We start from the raw sequence: 26,410 nt of genomic DNA on the forward strand, positions 1-26,410 counted from the left end.
GGGCTTCTAAAAAAGATGGCGGCAAACTTTTTAGCAGGGCCTGTTGCGACAGGACAAGGGGGAATGGCTTTAAACTAAAGGGGGGTAGATTGAGACTAGCTATAAGGAAGCAATTTTTGATGCTGAGGGTGGTGAATCACTGGCACAGGTTGCCCAGAGAGGTGGTGGATGCCCCATCCCTGGCAACATTCCAGGTCAGGTTGGACGGGGCTCTGAGCAACCTGCTCTAGTTGAAGATGTCCCTGCCCACGGCAGGGGGGTTGGAGTAGATGACCTTTAGAGGTCCCTTCCAACCCAAACCATTCTATGATTCAACATCATGTAAAACATTTCTGAAACCCTCAAATGATCCAACCTTGGGATTTTTAACAGTGAAGATTAGTGTGTCATTCTATTTTTGTGGCCAAGGATAATTAACAAAAAGCAGTTGGTGAACTGGTTGAACCTGTTTTATTCAATAATACTACAAAGAACAGCATTTCATTTTCAGTTTAGTGGTGTCTGTGGCAGAAAAGTTGCTGTTTAGAGTTGCTGAGTTTCTCAGGGTGAAATTGCTCAAATATGAAATTCAGTCATAGTTTTATTATTGAAATTATTTTTGACTCTACTGGCTGCAGGGAAAAAATGTCTGACCTAGTCAAAATGTGCTTCATCCTTTCACATTATCTGTATGTGAGAATACTACATAAACTATGATACTGCAGCATGTGAGAGTACATGGCCTGATTCTGAGCCAAGAAAAAACAATGCAGCTCCCCATGTTTCTTTAAACCTACTTGATTTTACATCATCTGCACAGACTCACTGTTGTCGACTCTTAGTTCATATAATCTTATGATCATATAATGATCATGATAATCTTATAATCATATGCAGAGTCACATATGATTATACTGTGTATCATGAAAATTCACAACTTAATCTCTCACACAGACAGAGTAAAGGAGATGAACTGCTCATGCACAGGCTCCTGCTATCAACAAAGACCGTTTGCTGTTGTCTTTTCAAAATGGTTTATTTTCTTTTCTAACTTATTTAGGCACAAATGAGCCAAATACATTAAACATTTATAGGAATGTATAAATTCATCTTCAGAAAATTGCCTAACTGTTTATTAGAACATCTGCATAATATTTGACCGCTTTCCTTTTTGCATTGATTTTTATTACACTTTCATTATAATAAAATTCAGTATGATGTTTGAAATTGATAACTTGATTTTCAAAGATAAATATCACACTTGGGATTTTTAGTGTTATGTGGCATAGTATCACAGAATGGTATTTGTTTTGCAGACCTGGATAAGGACAGATACCAATTTTTTAACGTACTGACATTTGCCATTTACCCAAATTAGTAAGCTTTGCTATGAGGAAGAACGAAATGAAATGAGCCTTATTTTTTTCTTACATTCCAGAAAATCATATTCTGGAAGATGTGAATAAGTGTGTGATTGCTCTCCAAGAGGGGGATGTTGATACACTGGACAGAACCGCGGGTGCCATCCGAGGCCGTGCAGCCAGAGTTATCCACATCATTAATGCAGAGATGGAAAACTATGAAACTGGAGTTTATACTGAGAAGGTACTGGAAGCTACCAAGCTGCTCTCTGAAACCGGTAAGCTTACTTGAAATATTGTTCAATATTAAGTCGCTTAAACTTTCAGTTAGTTCTCTGAAATCTGTAACTCAGAGGGGAACCTGTGCTTGAAAACAAGATATAAACAAACAAATTAATGACCATGATTTTTTTTTTATTCTCTACTCAATGCTACTGCAGAAGTCATATTGACAAAAGCCGTATAAGAGAAGAGATTCAGTAACCCATCAAGGCTAGTCTACTTCATCAAAGTTTCAATGATTTGAGTAAATAATACACAGCCTTTTCTTCAGGTTCTTTCTGAGTCGGTTGAATTTTGTATTATGTGTCTCCAGAAAATCATTACAAATGTTACTTTGTGGTCTGTGCAGGTGAATGTACTTGTTGGTGACTGAAGTTGTGTTTCAAAACTAAACTATTTTTCATTGAAAAACTGATTTTTCATTGAGCAACTGAAAATATATTACCTGATTGAAAAAATATATGTCTGCTAGGTTATAGAAGTCTGCTGAACATGAGCCGGCAGTGTGCCCAGACGGCCAAGAAGGCCAATGGCATCCTGGCCTGTATCAGAACTAGTGTGGCCAGCAGGAGTAGGGAAGTGATCGTGCCCCTGTACTCGGCACTGGTGAGGCCACACAGGCTTGAATACTGTGTTCAGTTTTGGGCCCCTCACTACAAGAAGGACGTCGAGGTGCTGGAGCGTGTCCAGAGAAGGGCAACGAAGCTGGTGAAGGGTCTGGAGAACAAGCCTTATGAGGAGCGGCTGAGGGAACTGGGGTTGTTTAGCCTGGAGAAAAGGAGGCTGAGGGGAGACCTCATCACTCTCTACAACTACCTGAAAGGAGGCTGTAGCGAGGTGGGTGTCGGTCTCTTCTCCCAAGTAACTGGCAAAAGGACGGCTGCCCAGGGAAGTGGTGGCGTCCCCATCCCTGGAGGTATTTAAAAGACGTATAGATGAGGTGCTTAGGGACATGGTTTAGTGGGCATGGTGGTGTTGGGTTGATGGTTGGACTCGATGACCTTAGAGGTCTTTTCCAACCTTAATGATTCTATGATACTATGATTATATAAAATATATAGATTATGTAAAATAAATAGATTATATAAAAATATAAAAGCCTGCTAGATGGGTAGACTGGGAAAAAACACCGATTTTTTTTTTTTTTTTTAAACCTGTTTTTGCCTTCACAGAGCAGGGGTTGTATTCATCTAAGTGTAGGTGATTACATCTAAGCCGGTCATTTTAGACTCCTTTATACTCAGTATTATCTGTTGCTATGTGCGTCTGAATTGTTCAGTGCAGGCAGTACTATCCAGTGCTCTCATCGTGAAGCAGTGGTCTACTTTTGTTCGGATGAATCATGCTTTGAATTTCACTGACTTTATGGACTGGGTCTCCACTCACTGTACAAGTGACCAGCACGTAGTGTAGATGTCTGAATATGTCTGAGCTGATCCTCCCCTATCTCACTGCACTTGCTTATCTGGGCTTTAAAATCATCAAGATTATTTTAGAAGAAACAAATGAGAATGCACCAGTTCAGGACACAACAAATGTAACATTCATCCAAAACAACCAGACATCTCCCTGTGAGATAGAAAAGCAAAACCTGTCATAGTTCTGGCAGCCTCTGTGTTAGCTTTGAGCACAGAAATCAGCAAAATGAGCTAAAAAAAAAAATGTTGGGATGATTTAATATTACTTTTTGTGTTATTTTTGTCCCTAGTTTATTATCTTTTAGCCCTAATAGGGACGCCAAGTCCTATATGCACAGATAAATCCCAATGACCAAAATCAAGAATTTCTTCTTTTTCTGACCTTTCGTTATGATTTATTGGAAACTATAGCTGAAGTGTGGATTCTTGTGATTGTGTTTGACTAAAAAGCTGTCCTTTGAACACCCACAATGCTTGTAGATTCACACCAATCTGTAGAAATTAACTTTCACAGACTCTTTCCTGTGAGCTGCAGAGAGACATTTTTGGGGAGAGGTCAGGAATCGGTAATATAATCTTCAGCCTACAGTACACACTCTATTTGGCTCTACAGAGATATTTCCTATACAACATTCATGTTCGCTTTGCATCTGCCTGAACCCAGAGGGTTGGGGTTTGGCCTTCTATAGCTCGAATATCATGCAATAAAATTTGCTTCTTTTTTTTTCCTTGAAGTTTAGTGATTCTGTTTAAGTGTCATGTGTTTTTTAGGTGGGAGAAGCAAAAGTGGGTCCAAAAATTGTATTTATTAGTCCCGCTATTTTTCACTACCCAACAAGAGATCAGTGGAATAACTACGGTAAATTTAACTTAGTTGCAAAAGTTTATGAACTGGTATTATGAATTTACAAAAAGAAAATAATCTGTTCAGTTTTAGATAGTTAAATATTTTGTCGCACTCTCATGTTGAAGTCTCCTTTTGTTAAAGGAGAGATTTTGAAGAATTCTTCCTATCACTAAGATTTCTTTATTAAGCAAAACAAAGCATATTTTCAGACTTTTTATTCAGCTAAAATTTCTGACCTATGTTCTGTAAAATTTTTTATTATTAATTTTTCAAAGGAGTAACTGAGAGGTATAAAGCACTGTTATATTGCTCAACAATAGGCACAGTAATTACGTTACATATTTTATGCACTTTTTTATATAATTTGAATTATAACTAAGTGCTAGAAACTCTGGACTAAGTTCATCTTGAAAACATCAACTTGTTAATGCTGGGATTCATTACTTGAGTCCCTGTTCCTCAAAGTCCAAGTAATTACTTATTCTTTATTTTGTAAAATGTAAGTAAACTTGTGAGTAATAAAAAAAAATATTAAAAATTATATTTTAAATGTTAAGAACGGTACGTCATCTACACATTGTGCAACAGAAGTTCAGAAGACGGAATGGGTCCAGATTCAATGTGGCCAATGAAACTAAAAAGATTTATGCCAGACACAAATGTGGATCATTAATATTACAGCACAATTTCTATCTGCAGCTTTTCAAGCCACTTACAAAGGCATTGATGATTATTTCTCTATGATTGTTGATTAAAAAAGGTAGAATTTACTGACTCATTTTGTCACCCTAGAATAAAGTGGTAAAAATGCTATTTAGACCACCCTGCGCCATTCTGTGCCCTGCGCGTTTATACCCTGCCTTCTCCCCCAGGACTGGCCTCTGTCTACACATCCATCCGTGTAGCTATGGATATGGAGATATGGGTATCTGTGAATACATGCATATCTTTATGTATTCATTCTATCATCACCTTGAGATCCTGTGCAGATTTTTTCAAACCCTCAAGAATGATGAGAGTGATTTATTTAGAGTCAGGCTCCACCCACAAATGAACACATCAAAATGTCTGTGAGAAACTCAGTGATGAACGCCTTATCGTTTTCATCTTTGTTCTTCCTTATTTTTAACTGAACCTTTATTTATTTTTAAATGAAGTGCTTTTGAAAGCCGAGAAAAATTTAGTTAAATGACAATGGAAGGGAAATAAGTGCATTACATTTCTCTTCTAATTATTACTTACTTTTAACTATCAGCTCAGGAAAGGAAAGCCTCTGTTAAGCCTCCTTTTCTAGGGATTTCGTATTGTTATAGGAGTACTGCATTCGATCCACAGATAGTACAGAAATATAGATACACTGTTTTGGAAAGAGAAACACCTGGCTAATTTTTTTTTTTTTTTGGGGGGGTGGTGGAATTAATCTTTAATGAAAGTGATATTGGGAGGTTCTGAGAAACTGAAACTATGCAAACCTTACTTTAAGAACTGTTTTCACCTTAAAGTTTTATTTGTTTGTTGTTTTAATTTACAGCCTTTGGAATACATGGGGTGGGGTTTTTTACTGTTTTAGTGCTTTATTGCCTGCTCTTGACTAACCCACTGCCTTTATAGCCAAGTACTTGGTAGAGGCTAGATTCTTATCTCTGACAGCAGTATTAGGGAATGACGTATTGGTTAATGTCTTTTTAAAATTGGGTACTTTTATTTCCCTTTAAAACCAAAATAAAAACTTGACTCTCACTTGCTGACTTTCTTATAAATCCAAGATGAAAACTATAAAGCCACAGAGTCTATGGGGCTTGCTGGGAACAAACACAAAACTCACAGATTTTTAGTGGATGCTAATTGTGTGCAGGAGTAAACCAGAGCTTCAGGGTTTAATTTTTTTGGTATGTTTTTTTGGGGGGCTCTGTGAACTTTTACTAATATCTTTAGCTTGGTTTCCTAAAGAGCGAGGGCCAGTAGCTCCCTGGGGTCAGCCCCAGCCCTGGGCGTCAGGCACCTCCATGGGGACAGGGTTGGCCTGAGGCCAGGCTGGGATGTCAGCCCACAGGTGGGAGTCAGGATCAGGCCCAGTGAGGGGAAGCAGGGTCAGACACAGCCCAGGGACTGGTAGGCAGGGCCATGCCAATGGCTCCTGTTAAATGTTATATTGGTATTCAGCATTTGTAGAGAACTGTGAAATTATCCTGCTACAGACGGCCCATGAGAAAAAAAAAAAAAAGGAGAGAAGGATGGAATTTAAAAGAGAGGAGAAAGAAAAGGTTAAAAGCTAGGAAAAAGGCAAAAAGCAAGAGAAGGAAGTAAGAGAAAACAGAGAGCACAATTTCTGTTTGAATATTGAGATCTGTCGTACTGCTCAGCACCCTGTCCTAGCAGTGACCGAGGCCAGCTGAGAGTGGCCCATTGCCTTTAATAAGGAGGAGATCAAAGTCTATTCAGTAATTGCTTGGGAAGCTGTAACAACTGAAGGGAAGAAGCATGAGTTTCTAAACGAGTAAAACAAATTGTCCATAGAAAGAAATCAAGTAACACACAATGAGGTTGAATATTATTTTTTCAAGATTTCTGAGATGCAGGGAGGATAAAAAGCTGTGACATTCTTTAAAGGTCAGAGGGTTGAATTTAAATTGGGAAAGCTAGAGTAAACTTTGCAGGGTTGTAATGAAAGGGAGTGAATGAGAAATGAAGGAGAAAAAGCAGAACAAATGGGACCAGACACAGCCTGGGAAGGGCTGTGATGAAAACTTTCTGATTTTTTTTTTTTTTTTTTTTTTTGCTTTGCATTGGGATGTCTGGAAACCATCCTGGAAGAGCAAGTACCGTAGTACTTGGGTTACTCACTCCTGTGAAGGACATTAGAAATTTGAAATCGTCTGATTCAGACCAGAAATTTGAGTTTCAGCTTTTAGCATGTTTTAAAAATATCCTAGTAACTTTGTAACAAGCTGTTTTTAAGTAGGTCACTCTCTGACTTCTGTTTTGCCTCAAATTTTTTATTTTGTCTTTATCAGAATGGACTAAAGTTGAAAATCAGCACTACTGACAATTCAGCAATAAGCCTGTGAGAGTTTTATCAGTGTGAGTAGGACAAACTTTAAAGATATTTATCACTAGGAAAAGGCAGCTCAACGATATTATCAAAGCTAATACTAAAATGTGGTAAAGATGGATTTTTCAGCAGTGATATGAAGGGAAACAAAATGTAGAAGCAAGAAGATTAATTTAAGCAAGCTGTAATCAAAAAAACCCATATTGAATCTGAGGGAGAGCTAAAAATTGCAAAATGGATCCTATTTAAAAAATAAATGATGTTAAATTCATGTTTTATGGGAGTTTCAGGTAGTTATAGTACAACTTATGGGTACCATCATCCTGAGAACATGAGATCATTTATCCAGGGGTTTTGATGAAATTATGGCTTTTATTCTGCAAAGCACCATAGCATTTTCTTTAAAGTTTTGCTAAACTGAAATCCAAAGGTCAAGGTATCACCAACAAAAAACATTCAATGCATTATTTAAAAAAAAAAGTATTTTACAAAAGGACCAGAGAATATCCAACATTATGTTCCACTAGTGCTTGGTTTGATCCAAACAATTTTTAGCCAGAGAGACTGTGTTCAATATGCAGAGGAATACAGTAAGAAATCATGTAAAATATATTATAAAACAATTAAATGAGACACATAAGAGATGAATAAATCACCACGGTGTCTAAAAGCTTAAATACTATTTCTTTTTCTCTCCACTTTTAGAGTTGAACAATACAATATAGTACTAAAGGAGAATATAATGTAATTGAATTAGATTTTCAAAGGCTTTTCAGAAAGTCCTGCACACACAGCTGTTTGGAAAATGGGTAACCATGGAGTGAATGTTAAAGCCTTTGATGGATTAAGAGCTGGTTGCAAGGCATAAGCAAAGCATAAATGTCGATTTCTCATCAGGCAGAAAGACAAATCCTGTGATGCTTCAGGGGGCAGCGCTGTGGTTGGTGTATAATGTATTAATTAACAGGTGGACAGAAGCAAAATTTGCCAAAAGGAAAATGCTGGTTTGGCTGGTGGGAGTAGGGCAGTTTCCTTATCAGAAAGACAACACTAAAAGATAATTTTATTTAATTTCTCTAGGTAAATGGAACAATTTAAACTATATTATGTACACTAACAGGAAGGCTGTGAGCTAATTCATCCTCTCAGAAAAAAGATGGCATCATTATGGGCAGGTGGGCAAAGATACCTTTCCACGCGCAATAGCCCTCACATCAGTATTTAAGACGTTAGCCTGTACTTTAAGGAGGACATTCACTGAATGCTCCAAATAGTTGTTTCAGCTTTGATCTCCACAACCTAAAGATGTTCCAGAAATGGAAGAAAGTCAAGATAAGGATGACAAAATTAAAGAAATGTGGGGATATGGAGGCAAATTAACCCCAGAAGAGTTTAAAAAGACTAGGATTATCTATTTTGGATGTGCCAGACACCTTAGATAATGAATAGTAGGTTAGTATAATAGAAGTGCCCATTTTCATGAACCATTATTACTTAGTCGCTGTTCAAATCTTTTCTCAAAAACATCTTTTGTTTTGAAGTAAGGAGGATGGTTGTGGAGGTAGAAAAAAAATTATACCAAGTCTAGAAAATATAGGCAGAAAAATGCAGTGAATATTGACTAGCTCCAACAGAATGTTTTGTGAATATAAGTGTGAATTGTACAATAATCTTTTAAAATAAAAACACTGGCATTCCTTGCATCCCCTTGCCTACACACACCTACGTACAGATATACACAAACTTATAACTAAAGCCAGAAAGGGTGTTTTGCTTGTGTTATATAAGCCATTTTGTGTCCAACAGCACACAAGTGTTTTCTTGAGGGGATTTTTTGAAGAGTTGCAGCTAGCTTTTATTTGAAATATTAACCTGAAGGGAATTCTGGTTAGTAGTAATAATATTTTGGGGGTACTCACTGTATGTAGCCCTTATTTGCACAAGTATGCAGGAGAACGAGTGAGACATCTGAAATTGGTGGGACACATATGTCCCTGCAGCTGTCACTTGTTATCCTTCTTTGCACGCTTTGTGGTGTACCCTTTCCTTACGTGATTGCCTACTATCTGGCCACGAGGCACCTCCCTGCAGACACCTTGGTTCTCGCCTGACATTTTATCTTTCTGACAATTCAATCAGGATAAAATCTGAAGGTTTTTTTTTTTCCTTTTATGTGTGTCCATATCTCATAATACTTGGTAATGTAACTCCAGACATCCCATTAATTTCTATAATGTACAGCTCACCTGTACTACACATGAGCAAATCCAACATTTCCTGAAAGTGTTGCATTGCCATGTCTATACTGCATAGTTGCATACACCCACAGATAAAGTAGGAGCCTTCTGTGAAGTGCCAGAAGACTTACTTAACACGTATGGGCCAAAGGGTCAGCACTTTGCCATAAATTCAAGGCACCCTGAGAACATTGGTTTTACAGTCCATGACTAAACCAGTGATGCAGTGTATTGGCAGTGAAAGCTGATTCTTCCTGAAAGTCTTGCGTTTACTGCAAAATGCTATATTCATCATTTTACATCTATCCTTTAACCATTTCATCGGGGGAAAAGCTAATCGGTAAATAGCAAGAAGAGAAAAGATGGTCTTGTGCTTCGGACAGTGATGTTTCATCCTTTTCTATGCCATAGCACTTAAACCAGCATGCTGCAAATTTTGCCCTAGTTTTGCTTTTCCTCTTTCCTGAGTGACCAATGTGAGACGCGTAGGGTTTGATATCCAGAACTGATGAGGATTCACATTTTTACTTATGAGTATTTAGCTGTAATGGGAGTCAGTGATTGCTTCTCTGAGCACAGAACGGTAAACACTCTGAAAACCCAATCCAGTGATGTAAAACAGAGACATAATTATATATGGGCATTTCTTCATCCATGACATCCAAAATGTTATTAATATATGTATGTGTATGCATGATATGTCTGTGCACAATGTGTGCTACAAAGATACATAGATGGAAGCATACATCAGCCCAAGCAACAAAATATTTGAATCAAATCTGCTTCTCGGAAAACCAGTTGGTCTAATACTGTGATATATTGTATACTATTTCAGTAGAGCTTTATAAAGCTTTTTCTTTTTAATGAGCAATATAATAATCATGACTGAAATGTTGTAAATTATTATATGATACGAGACCAGGGTTTAATAAACATTTTATGAAACATTTAGAATCTTCTGATAAGGAATTTACCGTTCTTCTGTAAACAGACTTTGACAAACACTTCAAGCGAAATAAGGTGTCATGTTTGATTCCTTATTCATCCTTCAAACTAAATTGAGAAACTGTACTGTCTTCAACAGAGTATGTCAGGTATCCCGTAGCAATTATTTTTTAAATACCTGTTTAAAATACTTAAACTTCCCATTAGTATTCTTTCCTTAATTAAGTAAAATAATGCATTAATAAATAAATAAAAATTTAAAAAACTAACCAAAACAAACAAACAAACAAACCTAGAAGAAATTACATTCAAAACTCTGAAGTTTTAAGCTATAGCTTTGTGAATTTCCTGTACTAAAACCTCTTAAACCTGGATAACTGTTGGGCTTTTTTCCTAACAGAGCATCATTTTTTTAAATGCAGTGGGTCATTCATGGATTTTTGCTTTATTAGTCTCCCCTGATAACCCTTAGCTTATAATACCACCAATTATCCTGGATAATTTTGTTGATTTATGTGGCATACACAACTGTGATGTTCAGTAGAAGCACAGATTCTCTGCGTGAGATTTTCAGGGATCCTTCCTTCAACTTTTAGCAGTGAGTGGTCCAAACATTTAGACTACCATGTCATACCAAATCAGACCAGATTTTTACAGCCGCTTAACGGCTATCTTGACCAGGTGATTGGCAGCTAAAATTACATGTGTAGTCTCTATGAATGTGGCATAGGGAAAATCAAATTTCCGAAGGGCAACTACAAATGCTTAAATGAACGCAGAGCTACCAAAAGCTAGCCAGAGGGCAAAGCTGAATGTACTGGGGGTACATGAGATCAGTCATTTCTCTGGAGCTCAAGCATCTGGTTTGTCTGAGGACAGTCTGGCTCCAGAGAACAACCTCTGGTCTTTGAGAAGGGTGATTCCCTTGGATCCAAACCCCTGGATACTAGAAAAGTCAAGTAGGTGCTCGTCTCTTTAAAATGAAACTCTAAGAAGTAGCTCTGCTGATGCCATTCAAAAATAGTCTTCTGGCTAGAAAAAGTGCCCCAAAGTTGAGACCTTTGGGAACCCTTCAGTTCCAGTGAGATTTGGATGGAAAGTAGCCACTTCTTGCTCAGCCAGTGCCCTCCTGGGCACCCTTCTGATTTAGAGCCAAAAGCGTTCTAGGATTTGGTGCAAGAATGGAATTTATTTATGCCTAAACTTGGTTGTCCAAAGCAGACATCTGGTCTAAGCCAGTCCTCTGTCCATCCTCTCTATTCAATGGGCAGAGGAATATCAGAATTTGATTCAGCTGAACTTGAACAGCTTTCTTAAAGTAGGTGTGATTAATTGTCTAATGGAAACATCTATTGCTCTCCATTTGGTATAGGGAAACATAGATTTCTAACTCTCAGATGTATGAAGTAGGATGAAACCAGGCCAAGTTTCCTAACTCCCATTGATACCACTAAGAATTAGAAACCTGTGCACCCAGAGGGACCTTGACCTTTATTGCTTTTTTGTGCCTTAATTATCCCTTTCTAGATTCCTGAACATTTGCATCTACTTAAGATTGTGAGGAATTCAAGTTCCTAAATAATAAGGCCATAAAAGTGCATTAAATTAGCTAGGTGTTCATTTAATCTTGCATATTAATGAAACAACATTCTAAGGCTATGAACAATAATGCCCAAATATTTTTAATTTTTTATTTCAATAATTTTATTATGTAACCTAAATTTTCCCTGTCTATCGGTGATCTTGTTGTTCCCATATCACTAAACAAAATTTGCAGCTATGTTTTTAAGTACAAACATTTCAGTACAAACTGATTGCCATAGGAGAAAAAGCCAATAGAGAATATATTTTTAGAAAATAGATAATTACTTGATAATTTCAATATGTAGGAGACATGGGTGGGGTAGGAGAAAAACAAGAAAAGCTTTAGAGAAAATATTTTCTGTGTGGAGCAGGGTGGTTCACAAGAAAATACAGGTTGTATCAAGGCATGAGTTCACCCATGGTGACGTGCTAGTTTTCTATTACACTGGTAGTAAAAAAAAAAAATTAAAAAAATTAATAGATAAAATGGAAGTCATTTTAACTTTGTTGTTTCCCAGTTTTTCTCCAGCAGCTGTTCAACCTAGATTTTGTTGGCAGTGATCTTACTTTCAATGCCATTGAAAACTCATCTACAGAAAGGCTTTAAAAGAAAACTCATCTACAGAAAGGCTTTAAAATCTTTATTTGTTAGAATGATAAAGTCGGTAAATTAGAAGTGTTGCTATTAACTTGGGACCTGATTCTGTCAACGTTTATGCAGGTGCCTAATTAATTCATGTAGTTAGACTGAGAGATGTTAATGGATCACATTTTTCAGTCTAAGTGTATGCATGACTCTTTTCAAGACCACAGCTCAAACTAAGAAACCAATATTTAATTTTTCCCCAGAAGTATTGATTTGCTTCTGAATCTGTAATTCATAGCCAATCTCTCTGTACATAATAAATGCATCATTCTCTATCTGATGCATTTACAGTTTCAACTCCAAATACAGATTTTATGCCTTTGACTGAATTTTGCTTGTAGCTATTTCACTGTCGGCATAAGAATATCGTTCTTTGTACAGTAAATGACAGATAAGAAAGACTGGAGGTTTTGTGGGTGCAGCTGAGTTAGGTATTTCCTCATACATCACTGTCATGGAGCTCCTCGAGTGTGGCCCAATAACCTTAACTGGAGAATAATACAGTTCTTAACTCATTTTCCAAAAACTTTACTGACAACATATGCTTAGAGAAACTGTAAGTAATAGCATCTTATTAGTTTGAGATGTTTTTTCTTGCTTGTCTAATCAAAAACGAGCACTGATGTAAAAATGCAATTGACAAGCAAGCAATTCATAATATAGTTTAATAGCTATTTCCATTTTGAAACAGTAGATAATGTCTATGTGTAAAAATGTAAATTAAGGACTCAATTGTAGCCAGGTCTGCAAGGTCAAAGTCGTTGAAAGAAGCTTAAACACCCAGTGGGCAGTCCTCGTGGTAATACATGTGGTCAAAAATGAGTACCTCATGTTCACCAAAACAAACAAAATGTATCTTTCCATCTCCTCCCCACGGCCCGATGCTTATGAATCTACTACTGCTGCTGCTTGAATGAATGAAATGGTGTCATGACTGTTGGCATCTTTCCAGCGGCATAGTGACAAAAATGACCTGTGGGGCTTCAGTCCAGAAGATTTTTGGTGTAAGGCTTCATTGGCTGAGCTGAAGGGGAAAAAATCCCATACAGAGAGAATATGGAAAAATATGGAAGAGCCTGTCTTCCTTTGACAACTGAGCTCTGCTTTGATCTCTACCTACTTGTTCCTCTTGTACATCCATTTCAAGCAAAGGCTGGTTCTAAGTCCATTAACATTGTTTTAGTAAAGAAAAGTATGAATTTAAAACATCTCTCAGAAATTAAATATTTCTTTCTGGTGACGAGTGTTTCTTATCATAGCACATTTTGCAGGATCTGGTGCTAAACAAAGACCCTATAGCTGCCTATTAAATACTTTAACAACAATTTCTATGATACGGGGGGGAGTTCTGATTTAGCAAGTAAATAATCTCTTAAAATATTTCACTTCTATATCTCCTTTCTAGATCTCTGTGCCTAAGACTACAACTTGAGAGGGTCTGCTTTTGACCAGACTAGCATAACAAATACAGCATGTATCCCTGCCTGCTTTTTCTGTGTCCTTTCATATTCATAGGTCAAGTAAAAAAAAAATTGGAAAACAATAATGGTAGCCCAAAAATAATGTTTAGATGTTAAATGTAAATTACAATATATATTGCAAGAAGAGAAATTAATTGTGATGGTCACTAAGATAAGCACCTTTATCTTCTTTTTTTGGGAAAAAAATCTGAGCAGTGAACTCTATCAGGCTATGAACAATTTCCTTGAGGAGCTGGTGGAAGTTCTTTCATTTGAGTATTTTAAACATGATTTGGAAGTAGCTTCTAGATAAAAACTATAGAAGCATTTATGTTATTTGGACTAAATTATGTTACCGAAACATGGAAATATATGTCTGGATACAACCACAAAATGTGTTTTTTTAAAAAAAAAAACATTTTCTCGTCTTTCTTACACATGCGCTACAAAAATCTCTGTCTGATACTTAAAAAATGGGCATAGTACTCCAACTAGGGCCTCACCGTGCAACTTCACAGTATCTTCTCTCAAGTCTTTTTTTATATATTACAATAATTCTAGATTGACCTTTGCCATTTTTTACAATAGCATCACATTGTTCAACACATTGCAAAAATCTGTCTGACTTATCTTTCTGGTTTGACAACGTACCATAGGTAATAATTATTCCTTGAGATGCTTTTTCTCATGAGTTCCATGTCCACCTTATAGTAATTTAATTTACATTTCCCTTGTTTTGCCTCTAAGAATGTCATGTGTGGCCATGTCAAAAACCTTACCAAAGTCAAGCTGTATCATACCTACTGCTTCTCCCAACCCACTAGTTAGCTGCCCTGTCACGGAAAATATGTAATGGTGTGATGCAACCTATTTTGACAAATCCATTGCCTTTCCAACATCTGCTCATTATTTACAAGATAATTAAACATTAATTGCTTTACATCATGTTTCATTTTCTTTCTGGGTACTGAAATTAGGCTGAATATCCTAGAATTCTTCCTTCTTTTCTTCTCTACCTTTATATAAATAGATATGTGCTTTTTCTTCTTTTTCTAACTCCCTGGAACCTTCACTGTTATTGTTTTTCTTGAGTTCTCAAAGGTGGCTCCAAACCAACTTTGATTATTTTCTTATGAACTGCAGGGTAAGTTTTATTATGCTCTGTTAACTTGAAGACATATTTAATAGATACATTTCTTTATGTTTATGTAGATGGTCTCCAAACTGCCCTTTCCTAATTCAGGTCTGTTGCACTTACTATTAATTACGTTAAATACCTGACTACCTCCGCTATATAGGAAATTCTTGACAGAAATGTAAGGACCCTAAAAATTAGGGTTCTTTGTCTCCTTTTCTGTTGCCATTTTTGCATCTCTAGCTTTACTTGTTTTATCCCCATGGCCCTAAATAGTTTTTCTTTTATTCTTTATGTTTACTTGTTTTCATTGTATTTTTAATGATTGCTTTTTGATTTTCAGGCTAAAGACTTCCTTATGCAATCATATTAGTCTCCTACTACACTTTCAAGTGTTCCATTAATTAAGATAATTTGATATATGCATTTATTAATACTCCTTCCAAAACTTCCAGCTCTCTCAAACTCCTTTTCTACTTAAAATGTTTCCCCTCTGCCTAGCAATGTTTTACTTTTTCAAGTCTATTGCTGCTGACACTTTTTCCTGTTTTCTCCAGTATATCCCAAGCACTTATTGCACTTATTGAACATTTTCTGCATGAAAGATGATACAATTCTGTTCTTTCATCTGTGTACATGAACAAACTTTTATATATATATGTATATATAGGCAGAATAAACAAGATTTGAATAGATATATCCCTTTAAAGGGTTCCCCTTTAACATCAAGTGAGTAATACTTAAATGCCAGAAACAGAAAGGTGAAGCTCACAGTTGCTGCCAGTTGTTCTTCAAAATGTAAACTAGTCTTGAATCATGTTTTTCTGTGCTTTTGCTTTAAATCAGATAGTAAGAAAGATGCATAAAACATAGTTTTCATTATGAGTAAAATATATTTAAAGACATTTAGTCAAGAAGGAAATGTGATTTCCTGCCACAGTGAAAATTTACTTCCTAGGAAAGATTGTCACTGCTCTTGATGAAACGACACTGGAAATTCCCCTTTATATTATTCAGTCGGGCTCAGGCTACTAAAAAGTGTATTAAAAATAGGGTCTAGTTAAAAAATTATAAAGAAAGACAATATTATAACAAAAAAGGCAACTGTTTGAGTTAGGAATCATCTTTTCCTCTTCTTCTAATTTTAATGCCAAAATGATAAAGCCAATGGTGCATGAGTTGGGTACCTAGATGCTAGAAGGTGGCAAATGATAAAAAAGATGTGAATATAATGAAAAGATGGCTATCTATAAATCTTAAGCTTGACCCAATTTCTTTAAATTTGTAAGAATTAATCCCAGTGGATTTTGTATCCAGGTTTCTAATGAAGCATTAATTCTATTTGTCCTGTAGTATATGAGAGCCCAGTCCTCCAATATTAATGTTAAAATATTGAAGAATATGAGTAACTAAGTACAGGAGTATGGGTGCATTATAATTAGTGGGACCTGATGTTCATGTTCCTTTTGTAGGATTTGGGTTTAAGTTGTTAGAGGACTGATTTGGGGAACATTTATCTTTCTGCATATGTGACATTGGAACAGGCTGCCCAGGGAAGTGGTGGAGTCACCATCCCTGGACGTATTTAAAAGACGTGTAGATGAGGCGCTTAGGGACATGGTTTAGTGGGCACGGTGGTGTTGGGTTGACGGTTGGACTCGATATTCTTAGAGGTCTTTTCCAACCTCAATGATTCTGTGATTCTATGATTATACTGTCAAAGGAATCTTGTATAAAATTTGAAGAAAAGCCTCTGGTTACTTCAAGGAATGCCTTTAAACTATTTACATAAGTAAATAATTGCTTTAAGAGATGTATTCAAAAAGCTTATACCACAGTTTATAATACCGTTAGCTAATATCTGTGGCTATTTTTTGTGTTATATAAACGATGATAATGAAGAAACAGAATGTCCATTTACGTGCTTTCACAGAAGTAATTAGATTTTGCATTCTAAACATGTTTTTTCCCTTATACAATTATTATTATTATTCAGTATGACCTAGACTGCAGTTAGTTATCTAAATTAGTAGGCATAATGGCTACATATTGCTTTGATCGTTTGGTATAAATATGTACTGTGTTCAAGTTGTAAAGGTTTTAAATGTACTTTGCTGATAACTCAGCTTGCAGTCTTTTAAAAGTTAGTAAATCACACTTTTTAAAGGAAGTTTTACATTCTTTGTTGTGCAATTGGAGGAGAGAATATGAAGATGGCTATTTTCATGCTATCAGAAAATGTGCTAGAGCTCTGCATGTATAGAGTTGGTACAAACCCATGCCATGAGCCTTCCCGGGTCTTCAAATTGTAACAGTATGTACCATGTCTACTGGAAAGTATTTGTGCCCAAGGGCAGGGGGAAAATGTTCATGAAAGAAGGTGTCTAATCTTACTGCTTTTCATTTTGTTTAATCTAGTTATGCCACGTTTTGCTGAACAAGTTGAGGTTGCCATTGAAGCTTTGAGTGCGAATGTCCCACAGCCATTTGAAGAGAATGAGTTCATAGATGCCTCCCGCTTGGTTTATGATGGAGTTCGTGACATCAGGAAAGCTGTTCTGATGATAAGGGTATGTAAGGCACCTGGGAAGTAAAGACTGGGACTTACAGGAAAGTATCACATTGGATGAGAGGAATATAAAAGCTTCTTGGAATCAACTTTGTTTCATAATAAGCCAGAAAAGCTTGACATTGAAACAAGCGTGAAACAAAAGTATGTGCAGCAAAAAAGAATTTGTAAGTAAAGAGATGAGAGTGTTTTAGGGGATGAACCACGATTAATTTGTTAATCACCTAGGGGAAGATTTGATCACAACTGCCCATAGATGCAAACTTCATTACCGTTTCCATAGTAACAGCATTAATTTGCTAAGATTTTCAAAGTTTGTGTAGAATGTTGTTGGTTTGGTTTTTTTCCTAACGTATGTGTGCTGCCTAGGATGTGAAGTAAGTCTGGATAAAATCTAAATGAATAAATAAATTATTTTGCTGCTCCAGTGAGCCTCTGCAGGGACAGTTTTGAATGTTTACTGAGGTAAAGAATGTGTCGTTTCAGCATTGACTAACCAGTTGATTCAATTTACTTAGGCATCTTTTAAAAAAACAAGTAAATAAAAAAAAAAAACCCACAGAACAACATCACTATTGTTAGAATAGATGTGTGTCTTGCTTTGCAGTGTAGTCCACAGTCAAAGATTTAAAAAAAAAAACAAAACCAACAAACCAAACCTGGTTTGGAAATCTCTTCAGCAATTGAAACTCTTATTTGAAACCTAAATTACCTTGAATCTGCCCCAGTGAAAGCCACGTACAAATAAAGCTACGGTGAAAATCACAGAGAAAACTTATGAAGCAAATAACAGTGCTAAAACAAAACTTACCCCTTTGAGCAAACACGTAGCATACTCTTGTGGTTGTGAGTATAGTATGGCACTGATGTAAGACTTCAGGAAGTTGGAGCACTCCAAAATAGCTTCATTTTAGTCAACTGTCACTATGTATTAACATTTACACGAAAAACTTTCGACAGGCTTAATTTATAACTGTGAAACATATAATTCCATTCCCTGCCCAGTGCTAATCTCAGCTGGCCTGAATTATAGTCATGACCCACCCTGTTTCCTGGGTTTGCAACATTGGGGTATTTGCAGCTCTTCTGGACTGGGATGGAAGCGAAAGACCTGCGTAGTAAAGGATCTCCATTTTCCCTTTGATTATCCAGTTCCTTAGTCTGTAACAGCAGTTTCCAAACTTCTCTTAGGACAAGAACCACTTCTAAGCACATTTTAATCTTTCATAGTCTCTCATGAGTCTTTTTAATTTGCTTCATGAGACACAATCATCAGGTGGGATCTGCTATAGACCCATGCTTTCCCATCCGCTATGCAGATTTCTGGCTTCCAGCACTCCCCTGTACACCAGAGCTGTCCCAGAAAGGTTGCCGTGAGACTCTCCATACTGGCTGAGATGTTTCTGCTAAGCACAAAACACCATTTTAAATTCTTGATGCACATTCACTTATTTCATTGCTGTCTTACTGTTATATTAACCACTAGCTTGAAAAGCTGATCAGCATGCAGGCTTTGCAGTCTCCTTAGAAACATCTCAGGTTACTTTTGTAATTGTCTCACTACTACCTTCCGCTCCTTGTATGATATGTTAATGAATTCTGTTTACTCAGATTAGGAAGATGTATTTTTGCATTCAATTAACTTTTTTATGGAGGTAAATGTAGTGCTCCTTACCCAGGCAGAGAACTAAAGGACATAAATGGTCTCATTATCCTTGTGAGTTAACTGGGAAAATCCACATATATAAACTTACATAGACCAGAATTTGCTGAATCAGAACCTTATTTTCTGTAAAAAACAAAATTAGTTTCAGTTTGAGACACTCTTTAGCATTCCCATCCGGACATCTCACATTGAAATGGAAAGCATAATTAAAGGGTGAGCATTAAGTTATAAAAGACAGTCTTTAGGATATTTTTCTCTAATAATCTATTAAATCTCACACACACCTTTAATTCAGGCTGTAAAACTTTTTGCAGAATTATTAAAAAAACCCAAACCAAAACAAAACCAAAACTTGAAAACTTTTTAGAGCATCTGACACAAACAATTATTTTCAGGCAGTAATTGTTCATGTGCATGCCATGAAAGATTGAATTTATCCGAGATGATTCCCTCATTCCATGGAGGAAATAAAGCCACTTTTTAAATTAATTTTTGTTGGTATTATTACTTCTAGTAAGCTGAAGGATAGAGGGATAATTGCTGTTCTTCTCTTTTCCCTTGAGAAAGGGAGATTTTATTGTTCCTTTGGAGGAGAAAGGAGACTCATTTTTGCACTGGGGACTATGACTGTAATGTATACAGAAGAAAAAACTCTCTTTCACAACTTAAGAAGTAGTATAAATAAATGTAGGATTATAATTATAGAACCTAAAAATAAGATAGAAAATAATAACTTAGTTCCAACATCTTTTAAATTCCTGCATGGGGATCAAATTACACTTTGATTTTTGCCATAGCTACTTATGAAATTCCCTCATTATCAGACCGAAACCCTTTCTACTGTTAGGAAGAATCACAATGGCATCTTTTCTCATTCTTATGTATCTCCAAGGCCAGTCTTCTCTTTCCATATGTGGCCTTTGCTATTGGCAACCTCACCGTTAGTTGCACCTACGTTAGCGTTAGTGTAACATTTGTTTGATCAGGAGTGCACTTTTGGAGCCAATCTCCAGCTGTTCCCTCTTGCTGTGTTTTAGTTCATGTCACCGAGTAGTCTCAGAGCATATAAACTTGATTCTTTGGGCCGATCCTGGAAGATGTGCTCTAGGAGTGTCTTAAATACACTTCTATCATTAAGGGACTTTCAGTCCATGGGAGCAGACTGCAGCGAGCCTGAATAAAAACGAAATGAGGGTAGTGCAAATGTGGGGTCCTTAGCACCAGCTGTTTGGATGTATGAATCCTCTTCTACTGTTCCACACTTGTCAATGCAGGCTTAGCCTTGATCACCTATGGGGTAGCCACTGTGGTGCAATCCAAAGTGCTGCTACCTCTCGGACCCTCTGGAAAACTAGACTTGGTGCAGAATCCCATCATCTTTTTAAAGAGCCTATCTCCAAAGGGTGCTATGGGGTTCAGTGTCTACACTGACTGCCTGTTGCTTCTCGGGTTGAATTTAGAGTGTTAGATTTTACTGTAAATCATTAAACAGCTGAAGACCTGCTGTGAGAGAGGTTCTCTGTCTTTGCCACTGAGATACTGCTTGCAGCACCTGAGTCACTCAGGCTGCGACTGCCTTTGTACAAAAACAAATATACAGAATAGCATGGAGTTGAATAGAAAAGTGTACTCTAAAGGCCTTTTTTTCTCCTTTAGCTTTTAGAATTAGAGGGTATTTTCATGGTAAAAAATGGAGGAATCTCTTTTCAGTCTGTCTTTCCTCTCGTTACAAGGTTAACTTGACTTAGTGTTTACAGTGCTGAAATTCTTACAATTGCATCTTACAATTTTTAAGTGCATACAGCACTATAGCATAGTGGGGTTTCTATCTTCATCAAGTATATTTGAATTGGTGAAATATTAAATAGCATTTATAATTCTGTATATATGTGCCATTTTCTGACTTATACATGCATAATTCACATTTTTATACTGCAGTTGCAAAACATTAAACAAGATTATATTGATGGAAGATATTTTGTTTATAGCAGGACCTTCAGTCTAGCAGCCAGAGAGATATTAAAAAAAAAAAAAGATCCCAATGACTGGAAGCTGAAAGTCACCAAATTCATACTAGAAATAAGGCGTGCATCTTAAAAGAGAAAGTATATATTTACTAGGTGATGTATCCGGGATTGTGAAAGATTATTCTACACTGGGAGAATTAATCTGAATTAGATGAATGAAGTAAAGAATATGCTTTATGAGTAGTAGAGATACTGTATTTGAAAAAAATTAGTCCTGGGAAGTCTTACGGCCTGTGCTATAGAACAGACAGACTAAAAATTATGAAAATGGCCCATTTTTCTGTTGAAATCAATGAGTTCCTAAAATCTATTAGTTTTAAAAATTATCCTAGCTCTTCCTGCCACTGGTGGTTGTCAGAGTTGTGTTTGGAAGCTGTCTCCAGTCTCAGATCTATGTTTCCTACGTCTGTGTGACCATAGGTCCCGGTGTCTGCAAGACCGATTCAGTCCTTCTGTCTTCCAATTCAGATAAATTAAGTTCCAGACATTGTTGTCTTGGAAACTAGGTTTTAAATACCATGGTCCTGTTAGTTGTGCACAAAAATTAGTGTTGTTATGGTATGTTTAGAAGGCCCTGCTAAGAGTAAAAATCTTTAAGCCAAAGTACTTCAATAAAATATCTCTTTTTTTATACCTTTGTGTCTAAACAAATAGGAGACCTTCTGGGTTGCAAGGTCTATATGTGGGCTGCATCTCCAGGAGATCAGATAAAACAAAGCAATGGTGCAAGAGAGAAAAGCATGCAACATGTTTGAAATGGCAGCATATAGATGACAGTTAACTACTCTTCTTCATCTTAATGAAAAATGTAGCTATCTTTGGAAGAAAATGAGGGTGTTAAATTCTCCACACTTGAAAACCTTAAGTGAGTGAATCTGAAAGTTAGTTTTGAATTAGATCTCACTTGCACATAGGGGAAATACTAAGATTTCTTGAGTTTGTAGTATATTATTAACAGTTGCATTAACTTGTCCTTTTGGTTTCCAGTACATTTTCTCCACGTTCAACATCTGTACCCATTAAGTTTCAATCTTTTAAAGACCACAAATTTTAAGATTATGAATGTCAGGCAGTAACAGCAATATGTATTTTTCTGAATGTTTCTTTATTAATAAATCCCTGAAACACAGAATTTTCATAATATTTTATCTTTTGAAGAGGCATCCTCACGTCCTTGTGTTGAGATGTAATATTTTGAATGCTATGCCCTTACTTTACTGCAACTCTGATTATGAAAGCCTGAGAAAGGGCTGCACGTTATCTTTTATAGTCTTATCTATAAAAGTGGAGACAGAAGAAACCAAGAAGAGTATATCTGGGAGGGGAAAGGGTGCTGGCTTACAATGACCAGTGCAACTGGCTAGTTGAATGGACTAGGAGGATGGGGAAGAGCCAGACGGTTTATGAAGAAGGGGTTGAAGCTCTCCCCCCTGTTCCTACTCTTCGCAGTAAAGCCAGGCAGATGAAAAGCTGAGCCCTATAATAGGAAATACTCTCTTTTGGTCAGGGAGCTGTATGATTCTCTTAGTAGCTGGTTTGCTTATGGCAGATTTTAAAGTCCAATCCTGCCCTCAAGCAGCTGAGCAGAGAGAATAGAGTGATTAAAGGTGACTGGAAAGCAAGACCATTGGACATCATAATGATGGGTACCAATCTCTTTTTTTCTCCTGTGACAGAAGAGACAATTTTTTTTTTCACCTGTGTCTATCCTGTTATATACACTATTTATACATGCATCTCTTCAGAGCTGCAGCCTGAGTTTCATTACTATACTGTCATACTTGGTTATTTCTTCCTCCAGCGCTCAGCATCAAAACACGTATTTAATTCATACTCTTTAAGCCAAATGACGATAGCTGTGTTTTACTCTCCCTGTTATGTGCACCATGTAGCTAGCAAAGCAGCTGATTTTCTGTCACAAACAGTGATGTGCACTTCATGTTGGAAACCAGGTTGTAATATAAATATCGCCAAAAGACTTCTCTACGTTATGTTAGAGGGTTTGGACCAGTTCCTAGTGACTGAGCATCTTCAAGACAGAGCTGTAATGACAACTGGCAATGATTAGCACCTCTGCTAGCAAACTTGATGTTGCCTCCAAGCATGAAATGTAAGCATGGATGATTTCTTCTGTAGCGGTTGGCCCTCTAGGTTAACACTGAGGCTTACAGGTATCCTGTAAGGTGAGGATTTCTCTGCACAGTTACTGTGATCTTCTTTTTCTATTACCACTATCACGTATTGTACCTGCAGAAGTTACTCGTGGCCAGATTGTTGTACTAGATGCTATTCAAGCACAAAATGGAATATAATCTTCTTTCTAAAGACTATTTCTGGTTTTGTACCATCTATATTAAATATAGTACTAAATAGTGATTTAAAGTAGGCTATCTCTCTGTATATACATAAGGAAATTTTTTTGCTCCTAATGTTTTGCTAGAAGGTGAAAAAAAACAAATAAACAGATACATCAGTTATGTTTTTTTCTCCCTACCTCCAACATTTAAACAACCTGAAGCCAGCATATACCTAACTAGATTTAATCAATCTGCCCAGAGACCCTCACACCATTCCTAGCACCAGCAATGGAGATAACGTGGTTTCAGTTTAGGGGATGAGGCAAATTCCAAAGCTCTGTATCTGAAAAGAACCACGTGAACTAACAAGATAAAGCAGATTACAAACTTTACCTTTGTTTCAAAACCAGCTGACATAATTTACGTTTTCTTTCAAGGGGAAATCTCTTATTTGCTTTGATAACTTTTTCTTCCAGCTTGTTAGTTACTTTTTCCCAGGTATTTACTTTCTCTTTTGAAGATTACATGGAGATTCCGGTAATATAACAGTATTAGTGTCCATTTATATATGAAATAACATTATTTTGAAATACTGCATTCCCATTGTTAGTGTGTCCAAAGGATAGTTGTTCCTGGAACTGCATTCATTATGTTAAGAAAAGTTGCAGCAAGGTAATGATATATGCCATTTATAAAGAAAACTAGAGTTGAAACAACTTAATTTTTAAGACAATTCAATTTCAGTTCTTGACTGCTTGGGCAGACAAGTTAATTTAAAAGGAAAGAGAAACAGCATTTCCTGGGCAGGTATTTGATGAAATAAGAGCTTACTGTACATAGGACATTGTCTGTATCCTTTATAAACTTGTCATCTCTCTTTTGCTTTCTTTCCCTCTCCCTCTCTCTAGACCCCTGAAGAGCTAGAGGATGATTCAGACTTTGAGCAGGAAGATTATGACGTTCGCAGCCGAACAAGTGTTCAGACTGAAGATGACCAGCTTATTGCTGGCCAGAGTGCAAGGGTGAGTATAAAACCCACATGCTACATTAAGTGTCTGTATAGCTACAAATAAAAAGCTATGCCTTGAAAAGCAAATGCAGTGATTTCAAATCTTCAGGATCACTTAAGAAAGGATGGGAGTAAGTTGACCTAGATGTTTAAGGTTTTTTCACGACTCACCTATTTGAGAAGCACTGACTTTATTGAACGATCTTCCTTAGGCTTATGTGATGCCTTGTATCAGCTGTTTGCTCCAGCTAGTGCTGTAGGAGAAGGCCTTGCAGGTTTAGAATGTGTTGAAAAATGTGGGAGTAGTCAGCAAATCAAAAAAAAAGAAAAAAAAATTCCATCAGGGCACCATGTGCTGTATCCAGAGAAATCTTACATTAGTCATGTTTCCCAGTGTGCAAACCTGTCAAGAAGATCTGTTTAAGCTGCTGAGTAGTCCCTGTAATTTAATTGTAATTGAAGACATTTGTTACTGAGTCAATGTAATTTTACCAGGGTAATTACATCATGATAAACTCGAGTCATTGTGATTTGCGACCTCAGCTTGTGCATGGGGATTGCAAATTAAGCTGATGAGTGCTTCAGGGGTCACAGGTGCTGGGGAAGTGAAGTTTGTTAACACTGAGGATTATGTCACCCTCTGATGAATGTTTACCTTTTACCAAATAGGCTGCTCAGCTCAGATTATTGAAAAAAAAAATCAGAATATAATTTTGGGGACAAAAAATCTCATGAAAATATATTTGACTGGAAAGAGAGTTTGAAAAAAGGCCTTAAAATTTTCCAGCAGAGAACCAGTGGGGAACTGGGAATTACCTGAACGATTTGCATGGCTGTTTTGCACAGGTCTGCAGTTTCTTCTGAATAAGTGCTAAAAGTGAAGTAATGGACTAAATGAGAAGCATCCTCCACACATACACTCAAACACTGTAGCAAAAGCTGGTAACTGGAATGGTGACTTTTTACCTTGAATTCTGGAAGAGGATTTGTAGGGCTGAGAAGCTGAAGACCAGAAGGCAGCGATGCTTTGAAAGATCAGTTCAGAGGACCAGGAGAGAGGAGTTGTCAGCTGCTGTAGGAAGACTCACAGTATGTTAGGGTCATTTTGAATGCTGAACAGAAACAGTAATGAAAACCTAAATGAAGCTTACTTAGAGGTATGGGAGGAATGTAAGACATAGATACAGTGGAATGGGCAGAGGTTTCTTTTTGTCTTAAATTAATTTCCCTGAATATTGAATACAGATGTTAAATAAACCACACCATGTATCAGAAAAGCTGGGTTTCTATCACTACATCCCAAGGACAAAAAAATTTGTCCTTGCATATCAAGGACATAACATATTTATCATTATCACCTAGATGAAGAGCAGGTGGATTGTAGGTCCCATACCAGTGAGCTGGGTGACCAGGAACTGGCATTGAAAACCATGCAGTCAGGAGAATTGCATCATGATACCTGGACACCTTACCCTGAGAACGATGAGAGAACTATGTTCTGGATGCAGTTGACTATCTTTGGGGGATTTTTATATTTTAAAGAGCATGAAGTACTGTTTGATATATTGAAAGAATTGACTATGAAAGTAAGTCTCAGGTACAAAAGTATTGAGATACAATACAGTTATTTCACAGTCTTTTTTATTTTTTTTAGTTACTTCTAGGATTGGGTAGCTTATCATCCTTTCTTGATCTGAAAACCAAGTAAAGACTGCAGTAATATTTTTACTAAGAATCTAGTTCACCTAGGGACTTAGGAGTCTTAAATTCTATTACATTTATTGCAGTTATCACTGCTGCACTTAAAACTTTCTGCTTTGATCAGCTACACACTGTATAAACATATTATAAAGACAGTCCCATTCCTGAATAACGTAGAATGCAATATGCCACAAG

The 26,410-nt window shown here is 36.8% G+C and overlaps 1 protein-coding gene across 4 annotated transcripts in view; it reads left to right on the forward strand.

The window, feature by feature from the left end:
• Positions 1 to 26,410, forward strand: part of CTNNA2 (catenin (cadherin-associated protein), alpha 2) — a 478,985-nt gene that overhangs the window by 415,238 nt on the left and 37,337 nt on the right. For all 4 annotated transcript variants that reach the window (XM_009331867.1, XM_009331865.1, XM_009331864.1 and 1 more), the window contains 3 exons: positions 1,418 to 1,618; positions 17,365 to 17,516; positions 24,414 to 24,527. In XM_009331867.1, the coding sequence (XP_009330142.1) occupies positions 1,418 to 1,618; positions 17,365 to 17,516; positions 24,414 to 24,527 (467 nt within the window). The remainder of the gene's footprint in view (positions 1 to 1,417; positions 1,619 to 17,364; positions 17,517 to 24,413; positions 24,528 to 26,410) is intronic.

The sequence above is a fragment of the Pygoscelis adeliae genome, unplaced genomic scaffold (genome assembly GCF_000699105.1).
Source record: "Pygoscelis adeliae isolate BGI_AS28 unplaced genomic scaffold, ASM69910v1 Scaffold209, whole genome shotgun sequence".
NCBI lineage: Eukaryota > Metazoa > Chordata > Aves > Sphenisciformes > Spheniscidae > Pygoscelis > Pygoscelis adeliae.